At 28.1% G+C, this 21,647-nt stretch overlaps 1 protein-coding gene across 1 annotated transcript; it reads left to right on the top strand.

Moving 5' to 3' along the window:
• The first annotated feature begins 2,367 nt into the window (after positions 1 to 2,367).
• LOC111619557 (SPRY domain-containing protein 3-like) lies at positions 2,368 to 20,995 on the top strand. The gene is made up of 7 exons (XM_023361308.1): positions 2,368 to 2,521; positions 3,325 to 3,510; positions 6,413 to 6,562; positions 9,034 to 9,073; positions 11,768 to 11,830; positions 12,949 to 13,139; positions 18,935 to 20,995. The coding sequence occupies exons 1-7, from the start codon at positions 2,432 to 2,434 to the stop codon at positions 19,067 to 19,069; spliced, it is 855 nt and encodes a 284-aa protein (XP_023217076.1). The 5' UTR covers positions 2,368 to 2,431; the 3' UTR covers positions 19,070 to 20,995.
• The last annotated feature ends 652 nt before the right edge of the window (positions 20,996 to 21,647 follow it).

The raw sequence follows: 21,647 nt of genomic DNA, 5'->3' as shown, positions 1-21,647 counted from the left end.
AGCATTGGTTTTATTGCTTGATTGATTAATACCAAGCTTTTCTTTAGTAATTTGTGTGTTCTCAAACAGTCTAGATATGCTATTTAAAACATACATAATTTTAACATAAAAAATGTAATTATTTACTTCTCAATTACATCATAGTACTTCAATAATTTTAAACAATTTTTCTTTAATCAATTCCAAATTAAAAAACTTTTATAAATGTTTCAGAACTTTTTGAATCCATTCATTTATAAAACTTTTTCTTGGCATTTCTGTATCAGTATAGGATGATCTTAAATTTTTTTTTTGTTTCAATATAATAAAAATATTCCAATACAGCAAATTGTGTTAGGTTCATCTTTTAAATTATGAGAATGTTGTATGTGAAATACAGCAGTCCATAATAATTTAATAATTTAAATTTATATATATTATATATTGCGGAATGCTGTATTTCACATACAACATTCTCATAATTTAAAAGATGAACCCAATACAATTTGCTGTATTAGAACATTTTTATTATATTGAAACATAAAAGATTTTAAGATCATTCTATTCTGGTACAGAAATGTCAAGAAAAAGTTTATAAATGAATGGATTCAAAAAGTCCTGAAACATTTATAAAAATTTTTTAAATTTGAAATTGATAAAAATATATATATACATTTTAAAGTACTAGGAAGTACTTTAAAATTTATTCAACTGATTTTCAGAGGTTCATATTAAGTGTCAATTACTATATACCATCTAAACAAACTTTCTGGGTGCACTTTTTTCCAATCTATCTAATACTGTCATTTGGAAGCCATGAAGCAGAATTTAGGCACAAGGTTAAAAGAACACAAGGAAAATTGTAGAAGAGGCAGGATAAATACATTGCTAGTGGAGAGACCTTTCAGAAGTAAATAGAGATTATTTGGGAGAGAGTAAAAATATCAGAAGGTGATGATATGACAACATTGGCAGAAAGAATATGGATCTCAAAGAAACATACAGAAACAGTATAATAGTTAATAAACAAAGGAATGTAAACAGTTTGGTGACAGCATTCTGAAGTTGCTAATAAAAGAAAAAAACTTTAAATGGTTCAATAGAAAGATAAGAATTTTTAAAATGAGAGGAAAAAGATAAAGAAATAATTTTAATTTTGACAAAATCTTTAACAGCATGCAATCAGTTAGCAGGGAGACCACCCAGAGTTTGTTTAGATGGTGTGTAGCAGTTGATATTTGATACGGACTCTTGAAGATGAGGTGAAGAAGCTTGCAAGTATTAGGAATTATTTAAAGAAATTTTTTCATATCATTGGTTGGCAATCAAAACCTCATATCTGTAATTTCTAAAGTTTTACAAGAGAGCTAAAAAATGTGGTTTGAATGGAGCAAAATTTTGAGTACAAGGTTGTGAGTTTTTGACAATGTCAGAGAGAATGCTTAAAAGGTGCAAACCACTTACAAGTTTTGGCAATATATAGAAATTGACTTTAAATGCATTAATGCAAAAATGAGGTTTTGACTAATTATTGGAGATACAAAGTTTTGATTCAATGATATGCTCTAATAAAGTAGAAAGTGGTGTTATCATTGTTTATTAAAAATTAGAGGTTATTATTGAATTGTTGTATAAGTATAATAATCCATGCATAAACACTTATTAAAATTTGATTAAATAATTATCAAATTTGATATAATTAATCAATGATTTGAATTTAAAAAACTACCATTAAAATATTTTGAGATTGAAATCTCATCTCAATAAATAATAATTATTCAAACACATTCAGGTCATTGTAAATTAATAATATATTTATAGCTAGAAGCAGGGCCATTGAGAGAGAGTTGAGCTGGAGATTTTTCCCTGGAAAAATTCCCAGCCCTCTCCCTGGGTCCAGAGAAAACTTAGGAATTTGTAATGGTTTCTACCCCTATAAATTATTATTGCTTTTACTGACAAAAAATACAATCTATAAAACTGCTTTTTATTAACAAAGAAACATTCTGTTTGTAATTTGTTAAAATTAAAAAAAAAAAGATGGCATTTGAGCACCTTTACAAACTCTCAACAGCCCTACTTAGAAGATTGGAAAATTGAGTCAAATATATTTGAGGGAAATATATAATGGCTAATTCAATTTGTTATTGTTTACAAAGATTACAAATAAATTTAAGGGAGAGATTTTTAATTTTTCTACTTGCTTAAGTTAGTTTTTTATTTGTTTTAAATTGAAAAAGAAAATAATCTAAAAATATATGATAAAAGTAATTAATTTGAATCACATAACCTATAACTTTGATATTATATTGTCTTAAAATATTTCTTATAAAACAAAAAATAATAATTTATTTAAATTAAAATTATTTAAATTTTTTCAAAAAGATTGTATAAAGGTACTCCAAAAGTTGAAGGATTAGCATTTGGTCCAAAATGTGAAACAGGAGATCGAATGGGATGTGGTATTAAATTTGAACTTTTACCAACACAAGATAATCAAAGACCATTAGTTCCAGTTTTTTTCACAAGAAATGGAAGAGAGGTAATCTATTTATTTATCAATGTGTTGAAAAATGACATAATTGATCAATAAATAAAAAATGTAATTTTATACTCAACAATTTCTTTTTTGAATTTTAGAATAATTCTATAATTGTATAGAAAAGTATTAAATTTTCTGTTAACTTCTTTTAAACTCAAATAATATTTTCTGATCAGACATAAAATTGAGAGCATTTCTTTAAATAACAATGTGTGATATACTTGATTCACTTGTTAACTAGATTTCATAGACATATAATAACATTAATAATCTTAAAAATTTTATATAAATTTTATTTATTAAATTGTTTAAAAATATATATAATAATAATAATAATAACAAAGGACCATAAGCAGTTTTGAAAGATCAGTTATATAAAGAGTGTACAAAGATCAGTAATTTTTTATAAAATAGAACAAAGTTAGCTGATTATCTGTATTATTAAATTAATTCTTTTAAAATCTTTATTATATACTTTTGTTGTATTCTACAGCAAAATATATAAACTCAATACAGTATAATGCAAGCTCACTCAAATTATTCACCAATTTTTTTGATCCAATCATTCAAATTATAACAAGTCATTCTGATGTTTATTACTGAATGTCATTGGTTAGTTTAAAATATTTTTTAATAGCTACATAAAATATTTGAATTAAAATAAATAAAAACATTAAAGAGTGTTATTATTATTGATTGAAAAGTTCAATTTTCTTATAAATTTTGAATCTGATAATTCAATAAATTTAAATATGTATAAAATATGTTAATTTTAATAAATATTTATAATTTATTTAATACAGATTGGAATTACTCGTTTTCTATGGCCTCCAGGAGGTCTTTTTCCAGCTGTTAGTCTTCGTTCTCTGGGTGAAGAAGTAAGATTAACATTAGATATTAAATGGATTCCAGAAGAAGACATGCTTATGTGTATAGATAGCAATGAAGAAGATTGGTCAAGACTACATGATATCCGTTTAAATGGTTCAGTAAGTATTCAATTATTTAGCATTAATTTATTAGAATATCATATCTTTCAAATTTCAGTTGGTTAGTGAATATAATTTATTTTTAATATATATATATATTAAAATACAATAATAATTAAGGGCTGGATTTGTATGCACAATCATGTTTTTCTTCTGAAATGTTGTGATGTCAAAACTTTAAAAGAAACACAATTTGAGTCCAAATAGATCAAATTAGTGTTGTCCAATAAAGCATATTTTCTATGCATTTTATATTTTATATACAATTTGACCATTTTTAGGACTAAATAAAATTTATATCTTGTTTTGTATAATGCAACTGCTATTTTTAAAATGATCTATAGTCTGTTTCTGCAATCTGTGCAGTGAATCTTTTAAGCATATATAAGTTCCAGTAAGAAATATTACTCCATCATTCAACTGAGTAAGTTTATTGCAATGAAGTATATTTAAAAAATTTACAAATTTGAAATAGATTATGTCTAAAGATAAGAATGTAAAAATAAAGAATATAAACATAATGTTTAAATTAGTGTTGTAACGAATAGTATATTCGGCCTCAGGCCAAATACCGAATATTCAGCCAGGAGCGTAGCCGAATATTCGGCCAAACTATTCGGCTCGATTAACGCACGTACGAAAATAGGCGTGCAAACTGCATTATGGCAAGGATCCTGCTCTCTATTGGCCCACTGTCACTACGCTTCACCAATCGCGTTAATTCTTGGCAGTTGTAGCCGACAGACAAGAGTGTCATGGAAGTATGCGATAAATGATGATATCAAATGACCTACACTTGTAAATAACAGAAAAATAACAGAGAAGGACCGCGAAGTGAAAATGTGAAAATAAATATGAAATTGAGTTGATAACATAATCGAACAAGTCGAGGCAGCTTATTGGCACGAAATTCGCACCCGTCAATGCCAAACAATTGTTGTCATAGACTTCGGAAAGCTAAATGCTTGTAATGAAAGTCACTTAGTGTGCACGAGCGAAAGCCTGGGGCTGTTCGGGCTATCAAGCTGTCTCGAATCTGTGAAATCATAACTGTGACTTATATCGATGTCCTATCTGTCTCTTTTTTCCGTTATCATCAGGCTGAGTCATGTAATTGTAAAATGGGAACTCTACGACGGAAAAGTGACAAATCGAAAGTATCGTGAGCGCGTATTATGATGTATGCACAGGCATACATGGATTAGAGCGATAGAGGTAAGAGAAAGGGAAGAGCAAAGACAAGCACTTAAAAAGAAGGATAGGCAGGGTCAGACCCTCAGATGTGCGACGATTCTCGAACGAATAGGTGTGTACGTGTGCTGATCTTTGTAATTATAAATTGTGAATACATGTGACTAATATTATTTTCTTTTTTATTTTGTGCATGTTACAAGTTATAAATAAATATAAACAAACAACACTAACTCGATAACATTAAATCTAAGTACCAAAATGATTAATTTACTGTGTTTTTGTTATTTATTACTCCTGTTTTTAGGTATTCGGTATTCGGCCGAATAGTGATTAAATATTCAGTATTCGGTCGAATAGTGAAAAATAGGCCGAATACCGAATAGTAACGAATATTCGTTACATCACTAGTTTAAATATTAAACAAAAACTACAGATCATACAAGGATATTTTCATGGAGAATAAAACAGTATTTTACATTACGTATTTACATTTTAGTGTTTTCAATCTACTATTAGTACATTATTTTTATTATTATAGAATTTTCTATGTAATCAATTCTCTGCATTTTGCAGAGGCAGTTTGTTATATAATAATTTAACTGTAAAATTTAAATATTTAAAAAAATAATTAAAACAAAAATTAATAGTTGGTTACACAATTTTTTTTTATAATGATCAATTTTTCTGGTTACTAATAAATAGAAATAACTAAATTTTATAAATTTTATAATTTCAAATATATAATATTTGAAGACAAGTTCGCCCAAATAGGGATCACCATTTTTTATTTTTGCGTTCTAGATAGTACATTTCCGGTGACTGACCTTCCTTTCTAGGTTACTAGCTGCCAAAAAGTTTAAAAAAGTCCTTTTAAAAAAACAAAAAGATTTCAAATTAAAAACACAAAGATTTTCTAAAATTAGAACAGGTGTTATACAAACGTCTTTCTTGTTACCATCTGTACTTCTTGGGGGGTGTTTCGGCCTTTTATCCACAGAGAAGAGAGTGCTGGAAAATGTAGATAAAAAAGGTTTCCCCTGGTGACGATATTTTATAGTCATAATTCATAATTTTTTTGTTTGATGGTTCTTTTTATTTTTTAATATTTGAAGACAAGTACGCCCAAATAGGGATCACCATTTTGTACTTTTGCATTCTAGACAATACATTTCCAGCGACCGATCTTCCTTTCTAGACGACAAATATTAAAAAATAAAAAGAACCATCAGACGAAAAAATTACGAACTAAATTTTAATAAAAAATTATGAAATCTGTGTCCTAATTCATGTATGTAGCAGCTATCAATTCATCAACCTAGTCCAATTTTAAAATTATTTTAATTAAATCATTTAAGATTAATTTAGTCAAGCAAATTGAAAGTTAGATGAATACACAGATAAATAAAGATATTAGACTTTTAAGAAAAAAGTTTATATGAAAAGCATATTTGTTTATCTTCTTCATATTCAATAATAATCCCCATACTAACTTATTTTTATCATATTAAAATATCAAATAACTTTTGAATCATCTCAAACTTTTGATAAAGAGGCTTCTTTATTTTTGGTATGAAATGTTTTTCAAGTTTACTCAACTCATTTTCAGATGCAACTCTCAAACTCAATGATGTTTGATTGAATTTTGAATTGTATCTTTTATCATTTAATATATTTTTTCATATTAAGATTTTATTATTTTATTTGATAGATTTTAGAATATGGAGGTCGTGGAAAAAGTATAATAGATGTTGGATTAGCTCAAGCTAGATACCCATTAGACACTACTTCACATTATTTTGAAATAGAAATCATGAATCCTGGTGAAAACTGTTACATAGCAATTGGATTAGCAAGGAGGGTAAATATAATTAATTTTTTATATATTTATATGTACTGTACATATATGCACTTTATAATATGCATATGTATTTATGTCTATTTAAAAAATTTGTTTTAAATATAAATAATATAAAAAATATTAGAACTTTTATTGGTTGAAACAATTTTTATCTTTATTAATTGTGCCTAGCAACTGTCTTCCAATCAATATTGTGTCTAGAAGCCTTGTCATTTCTTTGATTTTTAAACTTACATTTATTGTAAACTCTGAAGTTTTAATTTCTCAAGAAATAAAAAGTTTAAAGAGACCATAATAACAACAGATCCTATTGTATAAATAATTACATTTAAAGTAAATGTAATTATTTATATAATTGGATCAAATATAAAATTTTTTCCATTACAATCTTATTTCATGTTTAAATTTTCTTTTTCCCTTTGCAATTTTTTTAATATTTTTTGCATAGAATTTTGATCAGTAATAAATATTTATTATAGTTTTTAGACAGGATTGACATTTACAAAATACCATTAAGAAATCCACAGATGCATATACTTTATATACAGTAGAGCGACGTTTATCCGAATCAATTGGGGACTGAGGTTGTTCGGATAACTTATTTTTCGGATAACCGATTATGTACGAAAAAATATTTTAACCTATCCTATATTGAAATTTTTCTCCGTTGCGTGTTGCTTTGCGTTGAATTTTCATCGATGTTAAGACTAATGTAAACTTTTTAAAATAATAATTGTGGCTATTGTATCATTAAAAATTATTTTTATTTTATACAAACAAAATAAATATATTGAAAAATATAAAAACAAAGAAAAATTATAAGAAGTTAATCTAGTATCAAAAACGTTTGATTCAGCACGACACACAGTCCTCAGAAAAACACTACACAAAAGCGCCAGTGCTGCCAGCTAAAACACACACACCAACAAAAAAAATATTGGAGTAGCTCAAGATATAGCCAAAGATTGCAGCGCCACAGCATTAGTAAAAATTTAAATTTGCTGACTGGAATTCTTTCGGATAACTGACGTTTTGGATAACCAACTTTTGGATAAACGATACTCTACTGTAGTAACAGCAACAAGAACAATTAATTAGTGAATATAAAAATATATTTTTAAAAGTAAACTTCTTCAAATTATTTAAACTGTAATTGCCAATTGGTGTTTGCTCATCATTGAAACTAAATATAACTTTATTAATTAAGGTGTTTTGTGTCATAAATATTATTTAGTGTCTGTAGAAAATTTATTACAAATCTTTGCAATAACATCATAAATAAATGACAGTTTGCATAATTTTTTCATCTATTTTGTGTTCCATTAATTATTAATTTATGATTTAAGTGTAATGAGTAATTATTTATTGTGACATTATCACATAGCTGGGCTGCAATTTTTAATCATATTTTTAAAATTTATTTAATTTAAGATATATGCTTTCCATCTCAAATTTGCAATGTCTTGCCTCTGTACATTATACTTTGCCTATTAGCAATAGAGTCGGGCCAATCATCTATCTAACACTTTTCAGGGGAAAAGTTTTGAATTGAAATAACCTGACTTCTGGTTTGCATCGGAGGTTTGTATATAGCTAATTGGGACCTCCTGCCCTTAAGCTTTCCATATCTGGTCTTGGCTTTCATCTTTCTAACTCCTTTCTTGTGATTAAGGAAGGACAGACACACAAATGAACAACGGTGGGAATTTATAGGTCTACATTATTTTCAAACTGCAGCCCAAAAATACTAATTTGATTGAAGGCATTCTTTGATGTATAAATTGTATGACAATAACTTTTTTATGATCAGTTCACTTGATAATAGTCACTTTTTTACAGTTTTGTATTTATTAGATATCTTTAAATTTTTTATGTATAATTTGTGTAATTTTANTACAAATGTTTTTCTATAATAAATTATTTATAGTCAAATAAAATATTTTATGTAGTGTTTACATATTCAACAAATATTGTAAAAGATATTGTTTACTAAGAAGCTTTACTGTTTTCAGCTATCAATTCCTTTGAGGGCTTACTTTGTACTTTCTTCTTTTTTAAATTGTAACACAGATTATAAAAGCAATCATTTAAAAATTAAAATTTTAATGATTTTTGCTATTATCATCATTTTCAGATATTTAAATTATAACCAAAAGATCTATATAACTTAGTAAAAAAATTCAAATAACTCAAATAGAAAATAGAAAAACAACTGATTTATGAAACCAAGAACATAACAGAAAATTTCAGGTTATATTTTGACCATCATCAGCTGTTTTTAAAAAGAGAATGCAGCATTCAGTATACATATTTCAAATATTTAAATTTGTATAAATTTTTTGTATTTTAAAAATTACAAAAAAAATACGGGATAAAATAACAAATAAAAAAGTAGAATTTATAATAAAATAAATACAAATAAAAGTAAATAAAATTATAAAACCAAAAAGCTGCTAATTATCCAATTTTAGGATATGTTGAATGAGTTCAGTAACCTCTATGTTCTAGAGAGTTTGTGGGCTTTATGTTTATTTATAACCTCATTGTTTTTGTTGAAATAATAAATATATAACTTCTAGTATTCTGAAATCCTAAAATTATGTTTTTTAATTATATGAGAATGATTTCAAGTGATTTTAACACTTTAAACATAGGCCCACTGAGCTAATGATGTAGTAGTTAAGGTATCAGCGTTACTAATTGAAAACATTATTAAGGAAAAAAAATTATCAAGGATGTGAAGAGTAGTGAAAATCTGTAAATGAATTATGGTAGACCCATCATTAATGGACAAAAAATTTCTGTTCTAAAGGAAATATTTGGAATTATGAATAGAGTAGAATCTGTGTTAAGTAAAAAAATTTTTAATTTGCAAATACAGCATATAAAAATGTTGGGTCAATGAGTATAAATTACTTAATCATAAAGTAAATTCTTTATTATTTTTGTTGATTATTGAAAAACAAACTTCATATACAGGTGTTTTGCAAGATAGTGACTATATTTTTGTAGCATGTTCTAGAGTCCCGGGGATCCAAAAATGTCTTGTAAGCATAACCCTTCAAACACATTGTTTTAGTGCTAGCTATCCTTTAAGATTCTGCTTTGCAGCACTGCTAAGCACTGTGGAGAAGTCAGTATCAGTGATCTTTATGTTTTTGCAAAAAATATAATGTTCTGAATGTAAGAAGCTCAAGTGCAATCAACTCGAGGCTTTTCTACAGTGTTTAGAAGTGCTGCAGAGCTAGTCTAAACTTTAATCCTTTCTAGTTCTGAAACAATGCATTTGAAAAAATTTATAAGACATTTTTGTATCTTCTAAGCTTATAGAACACACTGTAAAAATATTGCCACTACTTTGCAGAACACTCTAAATATCAAAATGTAAATATGTTATAGTGAAATGCTAAAATTTGCCATTTTAAGAAATGCTTGTTCATTTTTTGAAACGTTAGTATATCCCATAAGAGACACTTGTTTTAGATTCTATCTCATTTCATTTCTTGAAATGTTAATAATATTGAAATGGGTGTATAATTCAGAATCTGTCTAATAAAACTAAACATTTCATATAATGTCTAATGACTTATTTAGACAGGATTGACATTTACAAAATACCATTAAGAAATCCACAGATGCATATACTTTATATACAGTAGAGCGACGTTTATCCGAATCAATTGGGGACTGAGGTTGTTCGGATAACTTATTTTTCGGATAACCGATTATGTACGAAAAAATATTTTAACCTATCCCGTGTTGAAATTTTTCTCCGTTGCGTGTCGNCATTCAAGGAAAAGTTTCAAAGTATGGGTTCCTCCCAAAACTTTTTTTTGGTTATGTTACTAGATTATAATATTTTATAATGAAAAAACAATAATGAATACCATTTGATAAATACACTACTCAAAAATAAGATTGCATAATTGTTTTTATTTAGTTAGTTTAGTTGCAAAGCTAGCAATAAAAGTAATGTTGGTAACAATGCAGCAAAACAAAGAACTTTTTTCTTTCACTTTGAAATGTTCATGAGATAAATTAACATTGAGAACACTGTCATTTCAACATTATCCATGTTTAATGACGAAAAGAAATATTTTTGTGAAAACATTTATTTTCAACATTAAACATGGATAATGTTGAAAAGAAAGTGTTCTCAGTGTTAATTTACTTATGAATAATACAGCATAATTTATTTTCTAATGTTTGCAGCATTGTGCTTTGCTGTAAATATTATACAAATTGAGTGTTAGAAGTGTGATGGTTGGATGTATGACTGTGGTGATTAAGGTGTTAACCTGCTTTTCTTGGGAAGATCAAGGATCAAATCTGAATGACCAATGCCAGAAATTTTTTGGGCAGCAAGTCCTGGATACATTAGCGAGTTTGTGGCTGAAGTTTTCATCTCTAAAATGTGAATGTCAACCATCGAGTGCTGCTTACAAGATAGTGACAATAGTGACACTCAACATTCGATGTTCACGTTTTAGAGATGAAAACTTCAGCTCTAACCTCGCTATTAAGCCATGTCTCTCCCCACTTGGTCATCCTCACTATGGTTCTTGCCAATCTCATGATGGGTATGAGAGAAAGGTCCTCTTAGTTCCCACAGAGCAAAAAACAAAGTAAAAAAAATTTTTTAATATGTAAAAATTGTCATCAAGGACATGTATCCAAGAATCTACTTGTTACAATATACAGAGATCACCAAATGATAATATGCTAATCTGCCACAGTGGAATCCAGGTTCATACCTACTCTAGACACTCCCTAATTGATCATGTGCAGTACAAGTCATTTTAGAACAGACATTCTTTATTTTTCATGCATGCTGGCCTATCTCATTAAGGTGTTAATTAGTTAACAATATATACAGAACATTGTATGGTACAAGACTGTGTATAATATACAGAAAATAGAGAAACATTCAGTTATTTTGTTTTATGTCATGTGCTAATAAACCATTCAACATTACATTAAATGCTTAGTTTCATTGGACAGATGCTGAAATATACACCTGTTTCGAGATTGTAGAAACTATGATAGCATTTCAAGAAGTAAGCAGAAAGATTAGACTGATTCTGAAACAAATGTCTGTTAGAAATGTACTAGCACTTCATGAAATGGCAAGGCACTTCTTGAAATGACAAATTTTAGCATGTGTCTATGACTTTATATATATATTTTATAATTTAACTGTTATAGATGATGGGAAAATATTTGTTGGAAGTGGAGTTGGAGATCCTTTTGGACCATGTTGTCATAAAGGTAGTTAAAATTTACTGAAATTTGAGACTTTTTGTAAAAATATTTTACAGAAATAGATCAATAAAATATTTTTTAAAATAAATATTGAATTATTAATTTTATTTTGTATATATGTATACAGTATATAAAGTGTTTCAACTATCATTTTAATTTAACTTTTAATATTATAATATGAATACTGTAATGATAATTTCAATTTAATTTTCATTTTAATGAATTTTCAAATTACACATTAAAAATGATTAGTTTTAAAATATTAAATCATAAAAAATAAATTTTCTTTAACATTGGCTGAGTTTGATTATATACTTTTCTTATGTTTGTTTTTATACAGTACTTCAACATGTTTGTATATTATTAATATTACAATAAATATCAACATTATAATAAGGGATAGTCAGGTATTAAATTGATGTTTGAAATAATACAACCTGTAGTGCATGGAAATGAAGTACAAAACTGTGACAGTGTAATGCAAATGACAAGCCAAATGTGTTTTACAATTCAATGGCTAAATTACAGAAAGCATACCTTCCCTGCTGATCTCCAATAAAGTCTTACTTGTTAGTTCTCTTCATCAGTACTTTGCCCAATTCTTCTGCTGCTTCTTTGCTGATTTTGTTCCATACATGCTTGAATCTACAAAGAGATTTTGGTTGGGACTTTTGATAGGAATACTGTGCTTACAAATCACCCAAATCTTTCAATATCCTGGAGAATGTTAGGAGCATTCTCAGCATTCTCAACAAAATTAATGCCAGAAACACTGAAAAAGTTGTCATTAAAGTGGCACAGTGAACAGAAGCAAGACTGGTTGGAGTACCACTTTCTTACATTCGTAATGCTTGTCAATGAAAGGTATCAAATACTTCTTCAAACACTTTTCAGTGTACACCATTGCCATTGTAGTCCCCTCACAAATGAAAGGTTTTGAAACAATTTCAAAAGGACCCAGATATTGCTGTACAATCCATTTCTTTGGAAATTTTTACTATTAATGATAATAAAATATTATAACACATTTGAATTTTTTACTGATATTCTAATGTCATTAAAAAAATAAATATATTGCTCTTTTAACTACAAAATTCAATCTTATACAATTTTAATTATTTTAGGAGACATTATGGGATGTGGAATTATTTTTCCTAGAGATTATATTTGTAATTATGATAATGGTAGTTCTCATGAAATGACTCCTTCTCCAAGTGATGAACCAGATGATGATTATGATGCTTCACAAAGTGAATCAGAAGATGAAGAATGGTGGAAAGAGAAAAATAATGTAGAAAATGATACAATGGTGCAAGTAAGTATTTTATTGAACAAAAGGAAACAAACTATTTTATGCACTTTTCATGTATTAAGTAAGAGAAATCTCAGATCATCCTTTAATTATTATTTTAGAATTGATTAGCTTTAATTTTAATTTTATATAAAACATATTATGTATTTTACTAGTTAAAAAAATTTAATTATTATTAGAGTTATAGATTATTTTTATCAAAGAAAATTAAAATATTATGAAATCTATACACTGTAATACCCCGACTTATGCTACCCCGACTTACGCGAACCCGGAGTTACGCGATTTTCAAATCTCGTCGATTCGTCTTTTGTTTGAGTGCCACGCAACTCTCAATTACTCACTCCTCTCACACTATTGTTTGGCTTACATGTTCGGACATGTCGCACAGAATCGACATATAGCTACAATTTATTTCTGTGTTTGTTATATCTACGAAGACTCGAGAAACTCTACTATGTCATCCAAATGAAGTAGAACTGATTCTCCTGCATCAGACAAGAAAAGAAAAACTTTATCTTTGAAATGTAAAGTTAACATTATTAAAGACTTTGATACAAAAATGAAAATTTGTAATTGGCAAAGAAGTTTGATTTACCGGAATCGATGGTCAGAACAATTATAAAACATAAAGAAAGAATTCACGAAGCTGTAAAAAAATGCTCAATCTTTAAATTCAAGCATCATTCATAAACGTCATGGTATTATCCCTGAAATGGAAACAATGTTAAAATTATGGTGTGATAAACAAGTAATTGTGAAAAATTGTATGATAATATAATATGTTATACATATGTATTATCTAAGATTAATCATTTTTTTCTAAATTATATTTTTCTTTAGTCTTCGGCCCCAATTAAAAATTATTTGTATGTATTTATATGCGAAATTATACCCCGACTTACGTGGTTATCGCTCAGTCCCACCTATCGCATAAGTTCGGGGTATTACTGTATATATATAGATTTCACACATAGATGTATATATATATATATATATATATATATATCTAAATTACTTGTCCTGACTGACTGATTGATTCATCACCACCCAGAGCAAACTGCTGAACCTAAAGTGGTGAAATTTGGTACACAGGGTACGTCATGAAAACACACACTAAGAAGGGATTTTTTGAAATTCCCTCGCAGAGGGGAGAGGGAGAAGATTAAGGCTTAACCTGAAGAACAGCTTCTACTATACTATTTTAGATGCAATTTTTTATTTTCAACTACATTTAGTCTTCATTGAGTACTTAGGTGTATTAAATTGATAACATTTCAGATATTGTTATAAATATTTTTATATATTTTGATTTTTTAACCAAATGTTCGAACAGTTTTAAATTCAAATTTGTTATTACATATTGGTTCAATTATAGAATGATTGTAAACGTTCCAGAAAATTGATCAAATTGAAAACAGTTTGTTTGATTCTCAGCAATTCTCATCATTCTCAGCGGTAGGTGTTATATAACAATTACTATGGTTGTTGAAATACTGAATATAAATGGGGTTTACTTGCTAAATCCCCACGGACGAAGTTGCGGATAACAGCTAGTATACACACATACACACACACACACACAGAATATATTAAAGGAAAATCTATATTTCTAAATTGTTAAAGTATTTACATATGAATTACATTTACATTTTATATATTATTTTCAAAATTACTTAATTACATTAAGTAAGTTTGAAAATTTTTTATTGCATCTATTTTACTGTTTAATTCTAATTCTAATTAAAATAATTAGAAGAAAAAAATATGCTATTTCACTCTTGCATAGTGATCCTTTCAGCCATTCTGGCTAATAACTTACTCCCATTCAATATAAAAACATTTCTCAAAATAACTTCTTGAGTTAGCATTCCTTCATTGATTTCCAATTATTTTTTGATTTTATGTTATTAATAGAAGCATCATTTTAAATTAAATTTTGGTCAAGAGGAATTTCATTCAAATAAAATGATGCCTAAGTAAAGAACTCTTACATGTAAGAAAATTGGGCTGCAATTTGAAAAAATTGTAGACATATAAATTCCCACTGTCATCCATCTGTCTTTCCTTGATCTCAAGAACAGAGTTAGATAGATGAAATTCGAGACCAGATATGGAAACCGTAGGGGCAGGTAACCCCGATTAACTATATATGAACATCCAATTCAACCTGGAAATCATGTTATTTCAATTCAAAACTTTTTTCCTGAAAGCAGTTAGTAGATGATCAGCATGACTCTATTATTAAAGGAAAAGTATGATGTACAGAGTAAGACACTACAGTACTAATTTGAGGTGGAGAGCATATATTTTAAATTAAATTAAAAATATGATTAAAAATTGTAGCTGACATTGTGACGATGTCACAATAAATAATTGCTTGTTATTTATAAAAATGATACATGATAATGGCCAATTAGCAAAATAAACTATTCCCATATTAAAAATGAGAAAATACTTACTTAAAAGCTACAAAAATATACAGAAAAATATATAACTATATAAAATATAGATATAGAATACACATAAATATAGGTACAGATACAGAGATACAAAACTTGTTTGGAAATTTCTGTCCTCTACACATAATTTTTAGTTTATCAAAATTCTCTTTACTACACTTGATGCATCTTGCCATATGCTGAATCAAATCATACCTTCTACCTTTCTTCTGGGAGGGCAGCATACTTGATTTCACACTGCTTGAAGCTAATTATTGCTGAAAAAATGCCTCCCTTTGAGATGTTTTTTGACTTCTGGAAATAAACCAGTAATAGGGGGCAAGATAAGATCTAGGCTGTATGGAGGGTGATCTGAAAGAGTTAGTCCATCCATACTTGATCAAACTGCTAGTTGTGTTCTTTGACTTGTGTGCTGGAGTGTTATCATGATGAGAGAGCCATATGTTAAGCCAGGATCTTGGTCACATGTTCTGGAGTTGTTGAATGACTTTTGACAAACATGTTTGAGTGTATCAGGAACTAGTGACTGTGTATTGTTTTTCTAGTACAACACTTCTCACAATACCATGTTTTCCAAAGAATGTGGAAATAATTTTCTTTGTTGAATATAATTTTTGGATCTCTACTGGAATTGCTTTGTCTTCAAAAAGACAAATTTTGCTCTTTGATTTTGTTGGCACATTGTAATAATACAGCCAAATCTCATCATCTATTATAATGCTGCTAACATCCTTGGATGTTCTAGACTCAAAGTGTTTAAGCATTTTTTTCATCATTCTACCCTGTTGTACTTTGCTATTCCATCAGTGAGTGGTGCACCAAAAACAAAGTTTCTTTGATTCTAGGTTATGATGATGCACTAATCTGCAATAGTTCCTGAATCTGCTGGTAGGTTATCTGTCTGTCTTTGCTGAAAATTTCTCTACAGTGGCTACATTTTCTGACATCATTGCTTCTGCTGGCCAACCTGAGTATGGATTATCCACCACACTATAATCACCACTTTTGAACTGTTTATATCATCATGTAGTGATCTTAAAGAAGGACATTGTTCTCAAAACAGGAGATATTTCTGAAAACACTTTACTGAAATTGTGTAAAAAATTGTAAAGATAATTGTGTGATATTTGGTTTTTGTCCACTTTGCCATTTTCCAATATTTCCTCAATGCTTGTTCAGAAATTACTGGAATCAGGAATTTGGCTTAGACCTTACCTCTTTATTTTTCATGCTCTTTTGATTGGTAAAAGACTCATTTTGCCATGACCAGTAGATGATGTGCAGGAGAAAACTTTTCGAGCAACCTACATAGATATACAAAGTTTGTTCAAAAAGTAAGGCAATAGAATTTATTTTACCACTAGTATGAAACATACAACCACAAAACTTGGGCATCTCATAGTTACCTTCAGTTATTCATGTTATTTTTCAACATAGTCTCTGTTCTTGTCTTTGGCCCTACACAAGCATTGAAGGAGGGCACGTATGCTGGCTCGGTATCAGTCCTAAACGTGTGCATGTAACCACTTCCTGTGACAACAGCTTCATCTGACTGGAACTTTATCCCATGAAGAGCATTTTTCAAAAGACCAAAAAGATACAAATCTGACTGCACTAAATTAGAAATGTATGATGGATGTGGCAATACTCCAAAAACCAGTTTCATGATTGCCTCACGAGTCTCCAGACTTGTGTGTGGTCTCACATTGTCATGTTGAAGAAATAATTTATGTGGGTTCTTCTCGTATCTGACATGTTAATAATGCTTCTTCAGCCTTTTTAACATGGCATCATTAGCCTCTGAGTTAATGATGGATCCTTTAGGCATGATATCTACCCAAATGACACTGCAAATGTCCCTGCAAATGTCCCAAAACACAGTGATTATAACCTTTTCTGCTGATGGAATGAGTTTGTTTTTTTCTTCCATGATGAGTGTAGATAGTACCATTCCATTGATTGTCTCTTTGTTTTGGGTTTAAAATGTGGCATCCATGTTTCATTTCCAGCGATGATGCGAGCCAAGAACTTGTCACCATCAGACTTGTTGCAAAAGTTCCAATGCAATGGTTTTCCTTGCTGCTTTTTGGTTGAGTGTGAGCTGTTCCAGGACCCATTGTAAACACACTTTGACATACCCAAGTTCATGGATGAATTTATGAACATTCCCAGCACTAATGCACAAGCATTCTTCCAGCCATTGGACTGTAAATTGTCATTCCTCCCAAATCATTTTATCAAAGCACTACATCATGGCTGCTGTGACAGCTGTGGTGGGACGACCACTTCATGTCAAATTGCAGAGATCTATTCCTATTGTCATTGACTTCACACATTTCCCCAAACAACTGACAGTGTTTTGATTGACAGCTGCAGTACCATAGACACCACACAATTACTTGTGAATGTTTCCAACAGTTTTCCCTTTTCAGCAGTGAGGAATTCTATCACTGTATGCTGCTTGGAACGTACATTACTGACATTTGTTATTTTTCAATGGAGCTGTAGTAGTCCTACCTGGTAGTGGGACTTGAAGTTTTCCACAAAATTAGCAAAAGCTTCCAGGTATAACTTCTCAAAAGAGGAGCCATATCACAGTCTTCACTTCCCAGATATAAATTATGGTGCATTACTTTTTGAACAACTATTATAGATATAATTAAATAAAAATACTGTATACAGAAATGACAAATTTTAAGTTATTCATTTTTTAGAACTAATTCAGACTCTAATTTCATTTATTATATGATGATTAAATATTTTTCTATAGTTGAAAAAGATTTAATTTGAAAAACTTGCAACAGATTCTAATATTCAGAAAATTTCCTGGTCTATAAATTTCTCTGCACCACAGAATCTTATTTATGCACTATTTGTGTTACCAGTATCAATTTGTCTTTTGAATATAATATAACTTGCAAACATTAGACACATGATACAAATTCTTAATTTGTATACTTTACATGTCTTAATAAATTATAGTTATAAAGTGGAGATCTACTTTATGACTACTTTTATGACTAATATGAAATTCTATTATGATTATATACATTACCATATTTAGATTATATTTTTTATTTTTCTGTGGAATTACATAGTTCAAACTATATTAGAAACAGAACCTCAGTTAAGGACACTAAACTTCTGAAATTTAATATCTTAATACAGTTTTTCAAAATAAACCAGGATTGTAAAGATAGAGGTTTAATTAACTTCATTGTATATATTTACATATAATAATGTTGAAATTATCAATATATATATATAGATGTGTTATAGCTGAATATCCTAACCAAACTTATAATAAGTAATTTTAAAAGTTTTTTTTTTTTGCAGGTATTTTTTACTAGAAATGGCAAAACAATTGGTCAGAAAGAAGTGTGTATACCAAAAGGAGGATTTTATCCAACAGTTGGAATGTTGAGTATTTCTGAAAAAGTTAAAGTTGATCTTCATCCTTTAACTGGTTGAAAAAGTTGAAATATCTGTTATTGGTATGTTCAGCCATCCACTTCATATGGTGCTGTTCATGTTTGTTTGGATTGGTAAAATTTTCCATATCATGTCAACATCTGTCAATGTTCTGAGGTTTACAAATTTGTTTTTGTTTCAATGAATTTACAAATTCATAAAACAGATAATAATTTAAATAATAGATAACATATAGAATTTGAACTGCTGCCATTTTAATTCCACAAACAAAATCTGAAGTTATATTTTATAATATATTATTTAAAAGTTTTTTGTAGAAATTGGAAAAATCCAATGTGGAATTTGACAAAATTGATTTTTTTTTTGCTAACATGTTATTCAAAAAGAAAGCTTAAATTTCATTACTGAGATTTTTGAGCTGTTGCATAAACGATTTTGTTAAATTTCAGCTGTGAATCAATATATCAGTTATTTGTTATAAGAAATTCATTTTTTAAATTTATAATAATGAATTTCTTGTAACAAAGATTTATTTATTTATTTATTTTTTATAAGTGTTAATAAATATAGCCATAAATTTTGGGGATATGTGAAGTTTTGAATGATAGTATGTTGTAATAATGTTTTTATCAATATTCTTTCAGACTTTACATTTCAAACGTTATCTTTTAAAACAGTTGAAATGTTTAAAATTTTTATAAATTTCAAGTTAGGTGCCAAAGATTCTTATTATTCAGAAGGGCATAAGTGTATGAGAATATAATTTTACTTTTTATGGCTTAATTCTTAATTTTTTAAATTCTTCCATAAGTATGGTACTTAAAAGACAGTTGAATGTATGCATAATGCCCAAATTTGAATATTTGCAGAACAGGTTCTCATATGTTGTCTAATTGTGATATTATGCAAATGACTGTAAATATGGTAATAACTTGGAATAATGCCTATCATAGTCATATATTAGATTGTCATTTTTTATAGAAATATGTCATTTAAACATTCATTGTGATATACAATAAAGTTATATTGATACTTTAGCATAGATCTAAAACATAACAATAAAAATATCAGATGTTCTCATAAATAAATTTACTAAATGTAGTAATGATGCAGCTCCATTATCATCTTGGCAGCAATATTTTGTTTATGAATCATGCCAATGAATTCCAGTTTGTATACCCAATTGGATTTATTTGAAATGTCCATGTGTAGAAATGTGTATATATAAAAAATGACAGATATAAGTGTTCCTATATTTCTTCCTATTTTATAAATCAGTTCTCTAGGACAAAATAGATTTCTTAGGATTTTAGTAGAGATGTTTTATATGGATCAGATTACAGTATATACAAAATAGAATGCAAGAAATTGATTTGGAACACTTCATAGGTTTTAGGGTGTTAACAATACTTTGTTATCAATTGATCTGTGTATGAAATGGTATTAGTTTTCATATTATTGTTAGTTATAAAATACTTTTTCAGTAAAAAATCAAGTGGAAATACTCAGTAATAACTTATTAATATTTATAATTGAAATACCTGTATAGGGTTTATTTTGAAGGGCATTATTGTCTACTTTATTCACAATCAACACCAGAGTTTTAATTCTCAGATATTGCTTATACTCTTAAGAGTTTTATTCTAGAAGATTTCAGCAATAGAAATTTGTGCAATGTAAATAATAAAAGTTATTATCCACTTGACTGACAATTACGATACCTTGCAGATTGATGTAGTAAATTGAAGTACAAAGCACTATTATTTATTTATGTAAAAAGTAAGGCATTAATATTAAAATATTGTATGGCTGTTGACTGAATTTTGTTATATAGTACATGTATATTATTGTATAAATATTTCAGACTGTTATTTCTTAAACTTTTATAATTTTTCCTATCATAAAAAAAAATCATTCACTTAATCTAAATTTGAAAAAGTCAAAAAATCACCATCAATAATATATTTTTTCTAACCTACTATAAAAAAATAACTATTTTAACAATGTAATTTTTCATAAAATTATATTTTTCTTGTTAATATATATCTGGTGATTATTAATTTTTGGCTATCTGTAACACCCTTTTTTTTGTGAATAATTTTACTCATTTGTTTAATGGATAAAATAGTACACGAGGCAGGACCCATAATTTCATTTGTAATATATTATGTGAACATATATTAAATTTCCTCAAAACTACTAGTCAATTTTTTCCTCTCCTTAACTTATTGGATACAAAGAATTATTGTAAGCAAGGTAGAGAGAATTTTTGAGAACAAAAATATTTTGTTTATGTATATTATATAAAGTTTATTTATAGGTCAATTTTGCAACAATATGTACTTAAAAAAGTGAATTTTAATTTGACCTTAAATCAATAATTTAAACTATGTTAAAAATGATGAATTTGATTTTTAGATGAATTACAATGTTGACTGGGTTAAAGATAACTGAAAACTTAGGATACGAAAATTAACGACAGGTGAATTGTAAGTCAAAAATTTCATTACATTGAATTTAGTCATATATTATGTCGTTTTGAGCAATGTAAAAAAATTTCCAAATAATTATTTGTTAATAAAGTGCAATATTTGTTTTTATCAATAAGATATTGCAT

The sequence above is a fragment of the Centruroides sculpturatus genome, unplaced genomic scaffold (assembly GCF_000671375.1).
Source record: "Centruroides sculpturatus isolate CEXI.00-Female unplaced genomic scaffold, Cexi_2.0 scaffold179, whole genome shotgun sequence".
NCBI lineage: Eukaryota > Metazoa > Arthropoda > Arachnida > Scorpiones > Buthidae > Centruroides > Centruroides sculpturatus.
The sequence above is the reverse complement of the archived record's forward strand: the minus strand, read 5'-3'. Positions and strand labels throughout refer to the sequence as shown.